The sequence below is a fragment of the Oncorhynchus gorbuscha genome, unplaced genomic scaffold (genome assembly GCF_021184085.1).
Source record: "Oncorhynchus gorbuscha isolate QuinsamMale2020 ecotype Even-year unplaced genomic scaffold, OgorEven_v1.0 Un_scaffold_894, whole genome shotgun sequence".
Lineage (NCBI taxonomy): Eukaryota > Metazoa > Chordata > Actinopteri > Salmoniformes > Salmonidae > Oncorhynchus > Oncorhynchus gorbuscha.
Window position 1 is genome coordinate 63,059 of NW_025745867.1, and position 12,546 is coordinate 75,604.

General features: G+C 44.0%; 1 protein-coding gene across 1 annotated transcript in view; it reads left to right on the top strand.

The window, feature by feature from the left end:
- si:dkey-117n7.5 (uncharacterized protein LOC559444 homolog) overlaps positions 1 to 12,546 on the top strand; it is a 29,580-nt gene that overhangs the window by 1,447 nt on the left and 15,587 nt on the right. The window contains exons 2-15 of the mRNA XM_046335997.1: positions 5,773 to 5,898; positions 6,604 to 6,622; positions 6,899 to 6,957; positions 8,942 to 8,986; positions 9,274 to 9,309; positions 10,847 to 10,882; positions 10,967 to 11,023; positions 11,223 to 11,294; positions 11,477 to 11,548; positions 11,652 to 11,687; positions 11,816 to 11,896; positions 12,007 to 12,060; positions 12,155 to 12,208; positions 12,463 to 12,525. Coding sequence (XP_046191953.1) covers positions 5,773 to 5,898; positions 6,604 to 6,622; positions 6,899 to 6,957; positions 8,942 to 8,986; positions 9,274 to 9,309; positions 10,847 to 10,882; positions 10,967 to 11,023; positions 11,223 to 11,294; positions 11,477 to 11,548; positions 11,652 to 11,687; positions 11,816 to 11,896; positions 12,007 to 12,060; positions 12,155 to 12,208; positions 12,463 to 12,525 — 810 coding nt within the window. The remainder of the gene's footprint in view (positions 1 to 5,772; positions 5,899 to 6,603; positions 6,623 to 6,898; positions 6,958 to 8,941; positions 8,987 to 9,273; positions 9,310 to 10,846; positions 10,883 to 10,966; positions 11,024 to 11,222; positions 11,295 to 11,476; positions 11,549 to 11,651; positions 11,688 to 11,815; positions 11,897 to 12,006; positions 12,061 to 12,154; positions 12,209 to 12,462; positions 12,526 to 12,546) is intronic.

A 12,546-nucleotide genomic window follows, 5' to 3' on the forward strand; every position in this document is an offset into this window, starting at 1 on the left:
TAATCTATTAATTGTTGTTATCTTCCATTTACAAAGCAAAAACACTAGAACATATGGAATTAAAAACTGCAAGGGAATTATAATTGTAGGTATATCAGTGTAGTAATTAGAGCAATGCAAAAAAAATGATAATCCCTTTCTACCTTTGTCCCTCTGACTGTCTCTCTCTCTTTCTGTCTGTCTGCTTATCTGTCTTTCTCTCCTTCTGTCTGTCTGCTTATCTGTCTTTCTCTCCTTCTGTCTGTCTGCTTATCTGTCTCTCTCTCCTTCTGTCTGTCTGCCTATCTGTCTCTCTCTCCTTCTGTCTGTCTGCTTATCTGTCTCTCTCTCCTTCTGTCTGTCTGCTTATCTGTCTCTCTCTCTTTCTGTCTGTCTGTCTGTCTGATTATCTGTCTCTCTCTCCTTCTGTCTGTCTGTCTGTCTTATCTGTCTCTCTCTTCTCTGTCTGCTCTCTGTCTCTCTCTCCTTCTGTCTGTCTGCTTATCTGTCTCTCTCTCCTTCTGTCTGTCTGCTTATCTGTCTTTCTCTCTTCTGTCTGTCTCTTTCTCTCCTTCTGTCTGTCTGTCTTATCTGTCTCTCTCTCTTTCTGTCTGTCTGCTTATCTGTCTCTCTCTCTTTCTGTCTGTCTGCTTATCTGTCTCTCTCTCCTTCTGTCTGTCTGCCTATCTGTCTCTCTCTATCTCTGTCTGTCTGCTTATCTGTCTCTCTCTCCTTCTGTCTGTCTGCTTATCTGTCTCTCTCTCTCTTCTGTCTGTCTGCTTATCTGTCTTTCTCTCCTTCTGTCTGTCTCTCTCTGTCTCTTTCTCTCCTTCTGTCTGTCTGCTTATCTGTCTCTCTCTCCTTCTGTCTGTCTGCTTATCTGTCTCTCTCTCTTTCTGTCTGTCTGCTTATCTGTCTCTCTCTCTTTCTGTCTGTCTGTCTTATCTGTCTCTCTCTCCTTCTGTCTGTCTGCTTATCTGTCTCTCTCTCCTTCTGTCTGTCTGCTTATCTGTCTCTCTCTCTGTCTGTCTGCCTATCTGTCTGTCTGTCTGCTATCTGTCTCTCTCTCTTTCTGTCTGTCTGCTATCTGTCTCTCTCTCCTTCTGTCTGTCTGCTTATCTGTCTCTCTCTCCTTCTGTCTGTCTGTCTGTCTGCCTATCTGTCTCTATCTCTGTCTCATTTCTCTCTTCTGTCTGTCTGTCTGCTTATCTGTCTCTCTCTCTTCTGTCTGTCTGCCTATCTGTCTCTCTCTCCTTCTGTCTGTCTGCTTATCTGTCTCTCTCTCTTTCTGTCTGTCTGCTTATCTGTCTCTCTCTCCTTCTGTCTGTCTGCTTATCTGTCTCTCTCTATCTATCTGTCTGTCTGCCTATCTGTCTCTATCTCTGTCTCATTCTCTTTCTGTCTGTCTGCCTATCTGTCTCTATCTGTCTCATTCTCTCTTTCTGTCTGTCTGCCTATCTGTCTCTCTCTCCTTCTGTCTGTCTGCCTATCTGTCTCTCTCTCCTTCTGTCTGTCTGCTTATCTGTCTCTCTCTCCTTCTGTCTGTCTGCTTATCTGTCTTTCTCTCTTCTGTCTGTCTGCTCTCTGTCTCTCTCTCTTTCTGTCTGTCTGCCTATCTGTCTCTCTCTCTCTTCTGTCTGTCTGCTTATCTGTCTCTCTCTCTTTCTGTCTGTCTGCCTATCTGTCTCTTCTCTCTTCTGTCTGTCTGTCTCCGTCTCTATCTGTCTCTTTCTCTCTTTCTGTCTGTCTGCCTATCTGTCTCTCTCTCCTTCTGTCTGTCTGCTTATCTGTCTCTCTCTCTTCTGTCTGTCTGCCTATCTGTCTCTCTCTCCTTCTGTCTGTCTGCTTATCTGTCTCTCTCTCTTTCTGTCTGTCTGCCTTCTCTCTCTTTTCTGTCTGTCTGCCCATCTGTCTCTCTCTTCTGTCTGTCTGTCTGCTCTATCTGTCTCTCTCTCTTTCTCTCTGTCTGCCTGTCTCTCCTGTCTGTCTCTGTCTCTGTCTGTCTGCTCTATCTGTCTCTCTCTCCTTCTGTCTGTCTGCTTATCTGTCTGTCTGTCTGCTGTATCTGTCTCTCTCTATCTCTGTCTCTCTTCTGTCTGTCTGCTTATCTGTCTCTATCTGTCTCTCTCTCTGTCTGCATTCTCTCTCTTCTGTCTGCTTATCTGTCTTTCTCTCTTCTTCTGTCTGTCCTATCTGTCTCTTTCTATCTCTGTCTGCCTATCTGTCTCTCTCTTCTGTCTGTGTCTGCTGTCTGTCTGTCTGCTATATCTGTCTCTCTCTCTTCTGTCTGTCTGTCTGCTATCTGTCTCTGCTATCTCTGTCTATTTCTCTCCTTCTGTCTGTCTGCTTCTGTCTCTTCTCTTTCTGTCTGTCTGCTTATCTGTCTCTCTCTCTTTCTGTCTGTCTGCCTATCTGTCTTCTCTCTTCTCTCTGTCTGCTTATCTGTCTCTCTCTCTTTCTGTCTGTCTGCCTATCTGTCTCTCTCTCCTTGTCTGTCTGCTTATCTGTCTCTCTCTCCTTCTGTCTGTCTGCTATCTGTCTCTCTCTATCTCTGTCTGTCTGCCTCTGTCTCTATCTCTGTCTCATTCTCTCTTTCTGTCTGTCTGTCTTTCTCTCCTTCTGTCTGTCTGCTTATCTGTCTCTCTCTCTATGTCTGTCTGTCTGCTTATCTGTCTCTCTCTCTTTCTGTCTGTCTGCTTATCTGTCTCTCTCTCTTTCTGTCTGTCTGCTTATCTGTCTCTCTCTCCTTCTGTCTGTCTGCTTATCTGTCTCTCTCTCTATCTCTGTCTGTCTGCCTATCTGTCTCTATCTCTGTCTCATTCTCTCTTTCTGTCTGTGTCTGCCTATCTGTCTCTATCTCTGTCTCATTCTCTCTTCTGTCTGTCTGCCTATCTGTCTCTCTCTCCTTCTGTCTGTCTGTCTCTCTCTCTTCTGTCTGTCTGCCATCTGTCTCTCTCTCCTCTGTCTGCTTATCTGTCTGTCTGTCTCTCCTTCTGTATCTTGTCTCTTTCTCTCCTTCTGTCTCTCTGTCTCTCTTCTGTCTGTCTGCTTATCTGTCTCTCTCTCTTTCTGTCTGTCTGCCTATCTGTCTCTCTCTCCTTCTGTCTGTCTGCCTATCTGTCTCTCTCTATCTCTGTCTATTTCTCTTTCTGTCTGTCTGCCTACTGTCTCTCTCTCCTTCTGTCTGTCATGTCCTCTTCTGTCTGTCTGCTCTGTCTCTCTCTCCTTCTGTCTGTCTGCAAGTCTCTCTCTCTTTCTGTCTGTCTGCCTATCTGTTCTGCTTATCTGTCTCTGATGTCTGCTTATCTGTCTGGAAGGCTTTGTCTCATTCTCTCTTTCTGTCTGTCTGCCTGTCTGTCTCTCTCTCCTTCTGTCTGTCTGTTATCTGTCTCTCTCTTTCTGTCTGTCTGCTTATCTGTCTCCTCCTTCTGTCTGTCTGCTTATCTGTCTTTCTCTCTGTCTGTCTCTATGTCTTCCTCTCTCTCTGTCTGTCTTTCTGCTAAACTCTCAACACTGTCTGTCTGCTTATCTGTACTCTCCTTCTGTAGTTTTCTGTCTTTCTCTCCTTGTACTGTAGTTTTAATAAACCCAACTGCCTTGTCTCTGTAGTTTTATCTGTCTCTCCTCAACACCTTGTACTGTAGTTTTAATTACTCAACTCCTTCTGTCTGTCTGCCTATCTGTCTTTAATAAACTGTCTGTCAACATCCTTGTCTGTCTGTAGTCTTTAAGTCTGTCTGCAACACCTTGTACTGTATCTGTTTTAATAAACCCTGCTTACCTTCTGTCTTTCTGTCTCTGCACCTGTCTACTGTAGTCTGTCTGCTTATCTGTCTCTCTCTGTGTCTGTCTGCTTATCTGTCTCTCTATCTCTGTCTGTCTTTATCTGTCTCCCCAACTGTCTGTCTGCTGTTCTGTGCTATCTGTCTTTTAATCTGTCTCCTGTCACCTTGTCTGCCTATCTGTCTATCTCTGTCTTTCTCCTTCTGTCTGTGTCTGCCTATCTGTCTCTATCTCTGTCTCACCTTGTCTGTCTGCCTATCTGTCTCTCTCTCTTCTTTAATCTGTCTCTCTCTCCTTCTTGTCTGTGTCTGTTTTCTGTCTGTCTGCTTATCTGTCTCTCTTTCTGTCTGTCTGCTATCTGTCTCTCTCTCCTTCTGTCTGTTTGCTTTTAATCTGTCTGTCTGCCTGTCTGTCTGCCTATCTGTCTCTCTCTCCTTCTGTCTGTCTGCCTATCTGTCTCTATCTCTGTCTCATTCTCTCTTTCTCCTGTGTCTGCTTATCTGTCTCTTTGTCTGTCTGCCTATCTGTCTGCAATCTGTCTCTCTCTATCTCTGTCTCTCTGTCTCATTTCTGTCTGTCTGTCTGTCTGCTTCTGTCTCATTCTCTCTTCTGTCTGTCTGCAAATGTCTTATTTCTGTCTGTCTGCCTGTCTCTCTTCTCTTCTGTCTGTCTGCTTAAACTGTCTCCAGAACTGTCTGTCTGCCTATCTGTTTCTCCTTCTGTCTGTCTGCCTATCTGCCTACTAAGTCTGTTTGCTTATCTGTAAAGTATCTCTGTCTGTCTGCCTATCTGTCTCTCTTTGTCTGTCTGTTGTCTCTCTGTCTGTCTGCCTATCTGTCTCATTCTCTTCTTCTGTCTGTCTGCTTATCTGTCTCTCTCTCTTTCTGTCTGTCTGCCTATCTGTCTCTCTCTCTTTCTGTCTGTCTGCCTATCTGTCTCTCTCTCTTTCTGTCTGTCTGCCTATCTCTCTCTTTCTGTCTGTCTGTAAGTCTGTCTGCCTATCTGTCTATCTCTCTCTTTCTGTCTGTCTGCCTATCTGTCTCTATCTGTCTAATTCTCCTCTCTCTCTCCTTCTGTCTGTCTGTCTGGAGTCTGTCTGCTTATCTGTCTCTCTCTCTCTTTCTGTCTGTCTGCTATCTGTCTCTCTCTTTCTGTCTGTCTGCTGTCTATCTCTGTCTGTCTGCCTATCTGTCTCTCTCTCCTTCTGTCTGTCTGCCTATCTGTCTCTCTCTCTTTCTGTCTGTCTGCCTATCTGTCTCTCTCTCTGTCTGTCTGCCTATCTGTCTCTCTTATCTGTCTGTCTGCTATCTGTCTCTCTCTGTCTGTCTGCCTATCTGTCTCTCCTTCTGTCTGTCTGATCTGTCTCTCTCTCTTTCTGTCTGTCTGCCTATCTGTCTCTCTCTGTCTGTCTGCTTATCTTCTCTTCTCTGTCTGTCTGCTTATCTGTCTCTCTGTCTTCCTTCTGTCTGTCTGCTTATCTGTCTCTCTCTTCTCTGTCTGCTTATCTGTCTCATTCTCTCTTTCTGTCTGTCTGCTATCTGTCTCATTCTCTTCTGTCTGTCTGCTTATCTGTCTCTCTCTCTGTCTTCTGTCTGTCTGCCTATCTGTCTCTCTCTGTCTCTTTCTCTCCCTCTGTCTGTCTTTTATCTGTCTCTCTCTCTGTCTGTCTGCCTATCTGTCTCTCTCTCCTTCTGTCTGTCTGCTTATCTGCCTTGTCTCTATCTCTTTCTCTCCTTCTGTCTGTGTCTGCCTATCTGTCTCTCTCTATCTCTGTCTGTCTCATTCTCTCTTTCTGTTGTGTCTGTCTGTCTGTCTGTCTCTCTCTCTGTCTCATTCTCTCTTTCTGTCTGTGTCTGCATGTCTGTCTCTCTCTCTGTCTCATTCTCTCTTTCTGTCTGTCTGCCTGTCTGTCTCTCTCTATCTCTGTCTCATTCTCTCTTTCTGTCTGTGTCTGCCTGTCTGTCTCTCTTTCTGTCTGTTTCTGCATGTCTGTCCTTCTCCCTCTGTCAGGGTGAGCCTGGTGAACTGGGGCCTTCTGGTGCTCAGGGTATCCAGGGTATCCGTGGTAACCCCGGTATTTCAGGTTCTCAGGGCTTGAGGGGCCAACCAGGAGACCCAGGAGAGGCGGGGAGAGAGGTGAGGAGTCCCCGACCATCCCTTCAACCTCTGGGGCAAAGAGTTTGTCCTGATTACTGGAAGGCTTTGTACTCTAGTTATAATAAACCCAACACCTTGTACTGTAGTTTTAATAAACCCAACACCTTGTACTGTAGTTATAATAAACCCAACACCTTGTACTGTAGTTTTAATAAACCCAACACCTTGTACTGTACTTTTAATAAACCCAACACCGTGTACTGTAGTTTTAATAAACTCAACACCTTGTACTGTAGCTTTAATATACCCAACACCTTGTTCTGTAGTTTTAAGAACCCCAACACCTTGTACTGTAGTTTTAATAAACCCAACACCTTGTTCTGTAGTTTTAATAAACCCAACACCTTGTACTGTAGTTTTAATAAACTCAACACCTTGTACTGTACTTTTAATAACCCCAACACCTTGTACTGTAGTTTTAAGAACCCCAACACCTTGTTCTGTAGTTTTAATAAACTCAACACCTTGTTCTGTAGTTTTAATAAACTCCTGGCCTTGTAGTTTTAGTCTATTTCCTGGTCAGATCACGTAGTCCAAAAAATGTTGCAGACAAATTTATATCAAATTCACCAATAGCCAGAAACCCAGAACAAGGTAAATGTTTTCAAAAAGCACAAATCTGCCTACTAAGTAGGAAGATAATTGTGATAAAGTATGATGTGTACTGTTTTTGTTTATCTGTAGGGAGACAGGGGTAGAAGGGGTAAGAATGGATCACCCGGGACTCCAGGAGCTAAAGGGACACCAGGAATAGAGGTATGGTGAAATATAACTTTCCCTAGTCATTGTTTGCCCTCTATGGTTATCATGTAACATAATGGATGCTTTCTGTTTCCCAAAGGGTCCACCTGGTCTACCTGGGACGAAAGGAGAAAAGGTAAGACAATAGCCTGTTTGGTGGTGGTGGTGTTGTTGTCGTTGTCATGTTGTATATGAGGAGATAATAACATTAGCACTCACTTCTTGTTGTTACCAACAGGGCGACAGTATCCGGGGGAACCAGGGGCCAGGGGTGTGGTCGGGATCACAGGTCGCAGGGTGAGACGGAACAATGGACTTAATTACCTCAGAGAGATGGACTTAATTACCTCAGAGAGATGGACTTAATTACCTCAGAGAGATGGACTTAATTACCTCAGAGAGATGGACTTAATTACCTCAGAGAGATGGACTTAATTACCTCAGAGAGATGGACTTAATTACCTCAGAGAGATGGACTTAATGATCTCAGAGAGATGGACTTAATTACCTCAGAGAGATGGACTTAATTGTATCTTGTGAGAGAGGGTGGACTTTTAACGTTTTTCATTAGAATGGAGTGTAATTAGTAGGGGTCTAGAGAGATGGACTTCCTAATTAGTCAGCTGATTCAGAGGGAGATGGACTTGAATTACCTCAGTTAGACCAGATGGACTGTAATTTCACTCAGAGAGATGGACAGTTAATGATCTTCAGAAAAGTCATGGACTTAATTACCTCAGAGAGATGGACTTAATTACCTCAGAAAGATGGACTTTATGATCTCAGAGAGATGGACTTAACCTCAGACAGATCCTAGGCAGCATTGTAAAATATGGAAAAGCTGCTCGTCACAACAGGATGGCACAATATGCACACATTTACACTGAACATAAATATAAAAACAGCATGTAAAGTGTTGGTCCCATGTTTCATGAGCTGAAATAAAAGATCCCAGAAATTATTATTTTTCTCTCAAATTTGGTGCACAAATTTGTTTACATCTCTGTTAGTCAGCATTTATACTTTGCCAAGATAATCCATCCACCTGACAGGTGTAGCATATCAAGAAGCTGATTAAACATTATCATTACACAGGTGCACCTTATGCTGGGACAGTAAAAGGCCACTCTAAAATGTGTGGTTTTGTCACACACAATGCCACAGAACTCAGGTTTTGAGGAGTGTGCAATTGGCATGCTGACTACAGGATTGTCCACAAGAGCTGTTGCCAGATAATAACATTTCTCTACCATAAGCCACCTCCAACGTCGTTTTAGAGAATTTGGCAGTACGCCCAACCGACCTCACAACCGCAGACCACCTGTATGGCGTTGTGAACAGGGTGCCCCATGGTGGCAGTGGGGTTAAGGTATGTTATGGTATGGGCAGACATTTTATCTATAGCAATTTGAATGCACAGAGATTCCCTGATGAGATCCCGAGGCCCATTGTCGTGCTATTCATCCGTCACCATCACCTTATGTTTCAGCATGATAATGCACAGCCCCATGTTGCACGGATCTGTACACAATTCCTGGAAGGTGAAAATGTCCCAGTTCTTCCATGGCCTGCATACTCACCAGACATGTCACCCATTGAGCATGTTTGGGATGCTCTGGATAAATGTGTACGACAGCGTGTTCCAGTTCCCACCAATATCCAGCAACTTCGCAAAGCCATTGAAAAGCGGGACAACATTTTACAGGCCACAATCAGCAGCCTGATCAACTCTATGCGAAGGAGATGTGTAGAGCTGTATGAGGCAAATGGTCACACCACATACTGACTGGTTTTCTGATCCACACTCCTACTTATTTGTGTTTTAAAGGTATCTGTAACCAACAGATACATGTCTGTATTCCCGGTCATGTGAAATCCATAGATTAGGACCTAATGAATTTATTTACATTGACTGATACCAATTGACCTCATATGATACCAACTGACCTCATATGATACCAATTGACCTCATATGATACCAACTGACCTCATATGATACCAACTGACCTCATATGATACCAACTGACCTCATATGATACCAACTGACCTCATATGATACCAACTGACCTCATATTTACATTTACATTTAAGTCATTTAGCAGACGCTCTTATCCTGAGCGACTTACAAATTGGTGCATTCACCTTATGACATCCAGTGGAACAGACACTTTACAATAGTGCATCATATGAAGTGTAACTCAGTAAAATCTTTGACAGTTTAGCATGATGCATTTATCTTTTTGTTCAGTATAATATTTGTGATGTGTTCTGTTTGTGACAGGGTGAAAAGGGCATTGCAGGAGTCTTAGGAGCCCCAGGACACACTGTGAGTTAACATCATCACCTTTCATGACATGGACAGTCCAGAGGAGGCCGGTGGGAGAAGATATAGAAGGACGGGCTCATTGTCATGTCTGGAATGGAATAAATGTAACGGAGTCCAACGTGGTTTCCATATGTTTTATGTGTTTGATACTGTTCCATTTATTCCATTCCAGCCATTACAATGATCCTGTCCTCCTATAGATCCTCCCACCAGCCTCCTCTGGTACAGTCATGCAGTTACGGACATTTGTTTCATAGCTACCTTTACCTTTGACCTCTTTCACTTAGGGTCCAAAGGGCTTCCCGGGCAGCAAAGGAGCAAAGGTAGGTTGACGGTTACTTCTTTGATGACATGATCATTTTGGTGGACTATATTTTTCAAATGTATGCGATTGAGTGGGTCTTACTAAATACTTTGATATTTTAGATTTTCATACCCTCATACGTCCACTCAGGTTCTCCAGATACTTTAGATATTTTTACTTCAGAGACCGTTTGAAAGATGGTTTTGACAGCCCGGAGTTTCAGCGTTCAGTCAAATTCTCTGCTCGTTCTATTGAAGTGTCATCACTCTAGTCACTTCAGTCTCTTCAAACCCTCTATAGAACCTTCTTTTTGAATCATGTTTCAATGCTCACCATGTGGCCAGTCTGTTTCAATGCTCACCATGTGGCCAGTCTGTTTCAATGCTCACCATGTGGCCAGTCTGTTTCAATGCTCACCATGTGGCCAGTCTGTTTCAATGCTCACCGTGTGGCCAGTCTGTTTCAATGCTCACCGTGTGGCCAGTCTGTTTCAATGCTCACCATGTGGCCAGTCTGTTTCAATTCAAACCTCACCATGTGGCCAGTCTGTTTCAATGCTCACCATGTGGCCAGTCTGTTTCAATGCTCACCATGTGGCCAGTCTGTTTCAATGCTCACCATGTGGCCAGTCTGTTTCAATGCTCACCATGTGGCCAGTCTGTTTCAATGCTCACCATGTGGCCAGTCTGTTTCAATGCTCACCATGTGGCCAGTCTGTTTCAATGCTCACCATGTGGCCAGTCTGTTTCAATGCTCACCATGTGGCCAGTCTGTTTCAATGCTCACCATGTGGCCAGTCTGTTTCAATGCTCACCATGTGGCCAGTCTGTTTCAATGCTCACCATGTGGCCAGTCTGTTTCAATGCTCACCATGTGGCCAGTCTGTTTCAATGCTCACCATGTGGCCAGTCTGTTTCAATGCTCACCATGTGGCCAGTCTGTTTCAATGCTCACCATGTGGCCAGTCTGTTTCAATGCTCACCATGTGGCCAGTCTGTTTCAATGCTCACCATGTGGCCAGTCTGTTTCAATGCTCACCATGTGGCCAGTCTGTTTCATGCTCACCATGTGGCCAGTCTGTTTCAATGCTCACCATGCTCACCATGTGGCCAGTCTGTTTCAATGCTCACCATGTGGCCAGTCTGTTTCAATGCTCACCATGTGGCCAGTCTGTTTCAATGCTCACCATGTGGCCAGTCTGTTTCAATGCTCACCATGTGGCCAGTCTGTTTCAATGCTCACCATGTGGCCAGTCTATTTCAATGCTCACCATGTGGCCAGTCTATTTCAATTAACTTCAGTCCATTTTTCTATGTATGTTGGGATGTGGACAATGAAAATGAAGAGCCAATGTTTTTATGCAACTACCTGATACAGCCATATAGTATATAGTTTGTGTTTTCTACACACAGACTACAAATGAATAGTGTCTCATAAGCCCATACAGGCCGGGCACCATTTGGTGTATGACACTAAAATACAAATATTGTCAATCAATCAATTATTGTATGAATGTTATAAGCCATTGATTCCTTTCATAAAATGTATTTTCACAGGGTGACAGAGGTTTAGCGGGAATACAAGGAGAAAGGGTAAGCCAAACATGACATAAGTACTACACAAACAGTATTTTGTATATGATTAATTCATATATGATGTACGTTCTTTATGTTTAGGGAAGCCCCCTCCAAATCCAGGGACCGAGAGGCTACAAGGGCTTCAAAGGAGAAGGGGTGAGAAACAAGTCCCCTAAAACAAGTCCCCGAAAACAAGTCCTCCACAATGTATTTTGACTTCTAGTTTGAGTTCCAGAGCAAATCCTCATTAAACAAATGTTATTTTAGAGAGACAGATTTAGCATTTTCACTTTGTGTGTTTTCCCTTTTAAGACGCTTGTTTATCTGTTTTTGTTTGTTTGGTTGTTTGTTTTAGGGAGAGCGAGGCTCCCCAGGTTTCGATGGAGATAAAGGAGAGAAGGGCGAGGATGGGCCCCCGGGGTTCAAGGTGCTTCCTAATGCTTGATGACAGAACATTTTATGTGGAAAAAGAGAAAAAGAAAGATTGTTAAAAGATGTAATGAACGAGAGACAAACAACAACCGAAAGAGAAAATACATTTTCCACAACATGGAGGCCAAAGAACATAGTGTTCTCACATTCAGCTTTTTGTCTGTTCTCCATCTGAAGGGCCTCAAAGGAGAGGCAGGGGCCAAAGGAGCCATGGGGCTGTTTGGGGTCCGTGGACCAGTGGGCCAAAAGGTCAGCAGGAAATACAGCATGTATCTATCTACAGGCTACATGGAACCACTGTTATCAGATCTATGCTGCTACGTGTTTGCTCACTGTTGCTCTGTGCCTCCAGGGAGATACTGGTGAGCCTGGAGTCAATGGAGAAGTGGTGGGTATTTATCTAACACACTTTAACAGTTTAATATAGAAACACTATCTGTATAACTGTATATATACTATGGTGACTTGGCATGAGGTCAAAAACAGGCTTTGTTGATTGGCTTGTTGTTGTCACAGGGTCGTAACGGGGACGATGGATTGGATGGAGCCACAGGAGCCAAAGGAGACATGGGACTCCAGGGACAGAAGGGAGATCAGGTGAGGAGAGTGTGGCATAGAGCAAATAATTTAGAGTCTTGACAAATAGAACCTGTCATCTGTGATTCATTATACAGTAATTCTGTTCCGTTCTGGTATTCTATTCCTAGGGTGATAGAGGTGAACCTGGCTTACCAGGGGATACTGGGCAGACAGGAGTGAAGGTCAGGGCTTGATCCTAATGCATTAGGCATGTTAATGAGATGGTAATGCAATGATCAAAGGTAACTCTTGGTGTCGGTTGTGGTTGTTGTACAGGGATTCCGAGGCCTACCTGGACGCATAGGAAGCACTGGGCAAGATGGAGAAAAGGTGAGTTGCCTGCTGTGGGATTCAATACAATGATCACAACAACACAATGTGCTCCAGGAAGTATCGTCAGTACCACTGACCTGCAAAAGTAAAGGTTTACAGTAGTGCCAACTAGCTGCCACACGCTGCATACAATTTAGTATACGGTTCAATTGTCTGACCTAGTAGGCCACTGTCAGACTATGGTCAATGGTTGCACAGTTTCAGACACAGTTTCAGTGAAAATGTAAGTATTTAATCGTTGTTTGACACAGGGAGAGATGGGTATTCCTGGAACCCCAGGACATCCAGGGCTCAATGGACTCACAGGACGGAAGGTAGGCACACACACACACGCA